The 1,264-nt window shown below is 42.6% G+C and overlaps 1 protein-coding gene across 1 annotated transcript in view; it reads right to left on the bottom strand.

Annotated features, from left to right (window-relative positions):
- EXD1 (exonuclease 3'-5' domain containing 1) overlaps positions 1–1,214 on the bottom strand; it is a 37,189-nt gene extending 35,975 nt beyond the window's left edge. Inside the window, exon 1 of the mRNA XM_012649249.1 lies at positions 1,182–1,214. Coding sequence (XP_012504703.1) covers positions 1,182–1,209 — 28 coding nt within the window. The 5' untranslated portion in view covers positions 1,210–1,214. The remainder of the gene's footprint in view (positions 1–1,181) is intronic.
- Between the last annotated feature and the right edge of the window lie 50 nt (positions 1,215–1,264).

Consider the following 1,264-nt stretch of genomic DNA (forward strand, 5'->3'; position numbering starts at 1 on the left):
ACTCCTGGGCTCAAGCAATCCTTCTGCCTCAGCCTCCCGAGTAGCTGGAACTACAGGCATGAGCCACCATGCCCGGCTAATTTTTTCTCTCTATTTTTTTTTTTTTAGTTGTCTGATTAATTTCTTTCTAATTTTAGTAGAGATGGGGTCTCGCTCTTGCTCAGGCCGGTCTCGAACTCCTGAGCTCAAACAATCCGCCTGCCTTGGCCTCCCAGAGTGCTAGGATTACAGGCGTGAGCCACCGCACCCAGCCAGCAAAGCGATCTTTAAGCAGTAGTAAATTCTCCTTTCCTCTGATCTGCCCCAATGGGGAGAAATGCACAGCCCTAGGAGGCCCCACAGCTCCCATTCCTCCACTAAGCACTGATATTCACTCCTCCTTGGAGGGTAGAAGCAGAAAGCTCCTGAATCCTTAAAAGCAAGAAATGTTCCTGTTTTCTCTTATCCTACTTGACTTGTCTGAAGCACATCGACCAGATGAGTTCCTATAGCCATTCTTTCAGGCAAACAATTGTACTTACTCTTGCTAAATGGCTTGTACTAGCAGACATAAAAAACAGGGCTACTTCCTGCAATTCCAAAATCCAAAAACCTCTGAAAACCAGAATTTTGTTGTAACTCTTTTAGCAGCAAAACTTGACATGCTATTTATAGTCCTATTTTATTCCACTTAGTAAGATTATCTCTGGAGAAATGTGTTGTATTTCAGAGTGCTGCCCAGACCTTCTTGAGGTAATACGAACAGTATATTCTCTGTGCTATGTTTTCCAGAAGTGCAGGATAATTCTGGATTCTGAGACATTTGGGCCCAAGGTTTCAGATAAGGAATTGTGACGGGACTGTGGACCTATAACATTTAATTAGCTTGCTCAGCAAGACAATCCCTTCCTATTCAGGCTTCTAACTGCCAGCTGTCCAAGTCTCTAGTGATGAGCACCAGCAGACCTCATATTATAAAACCAAAATGACTACAATTCTGTAAGCCTATTCTTCTCATAGAGTACCCACAGAAACAGTAAGAATGGGTCAATTCTCAAACACCAACTTTAAGAGTTCATAAGTGCAACATAAAAGGCAAGACAACATCCCATTTTATTTCAAATAATGGAATGAGGCAGAGCATTGAGTTTACTACTACTGCAAATCCCAGTACCGGCATTCAGGGAAGATGAAATTCTCACCATTCACAATCTCATGCCCAAAAAACATCTTCACTCCTGGAACACTTCGACCTGTCTGTACATTCTTCACTGTTACAGAAAAC

This window comes from Propithecus coquereli, unplaced genomic scaffold, assembly GCF_000956105.1.
Source record: "Propithecus coquereli isolate 6110/MARCELLA unplaced genomic scaffold, Pcoq_1.0 Scaffold3, whole genome shotgun sequence".
NCBI lineage: Eukaryota > Metazoa > Chordata > Mammalia > Primates > Indriidae > Propithecus > Propithecus coquereli.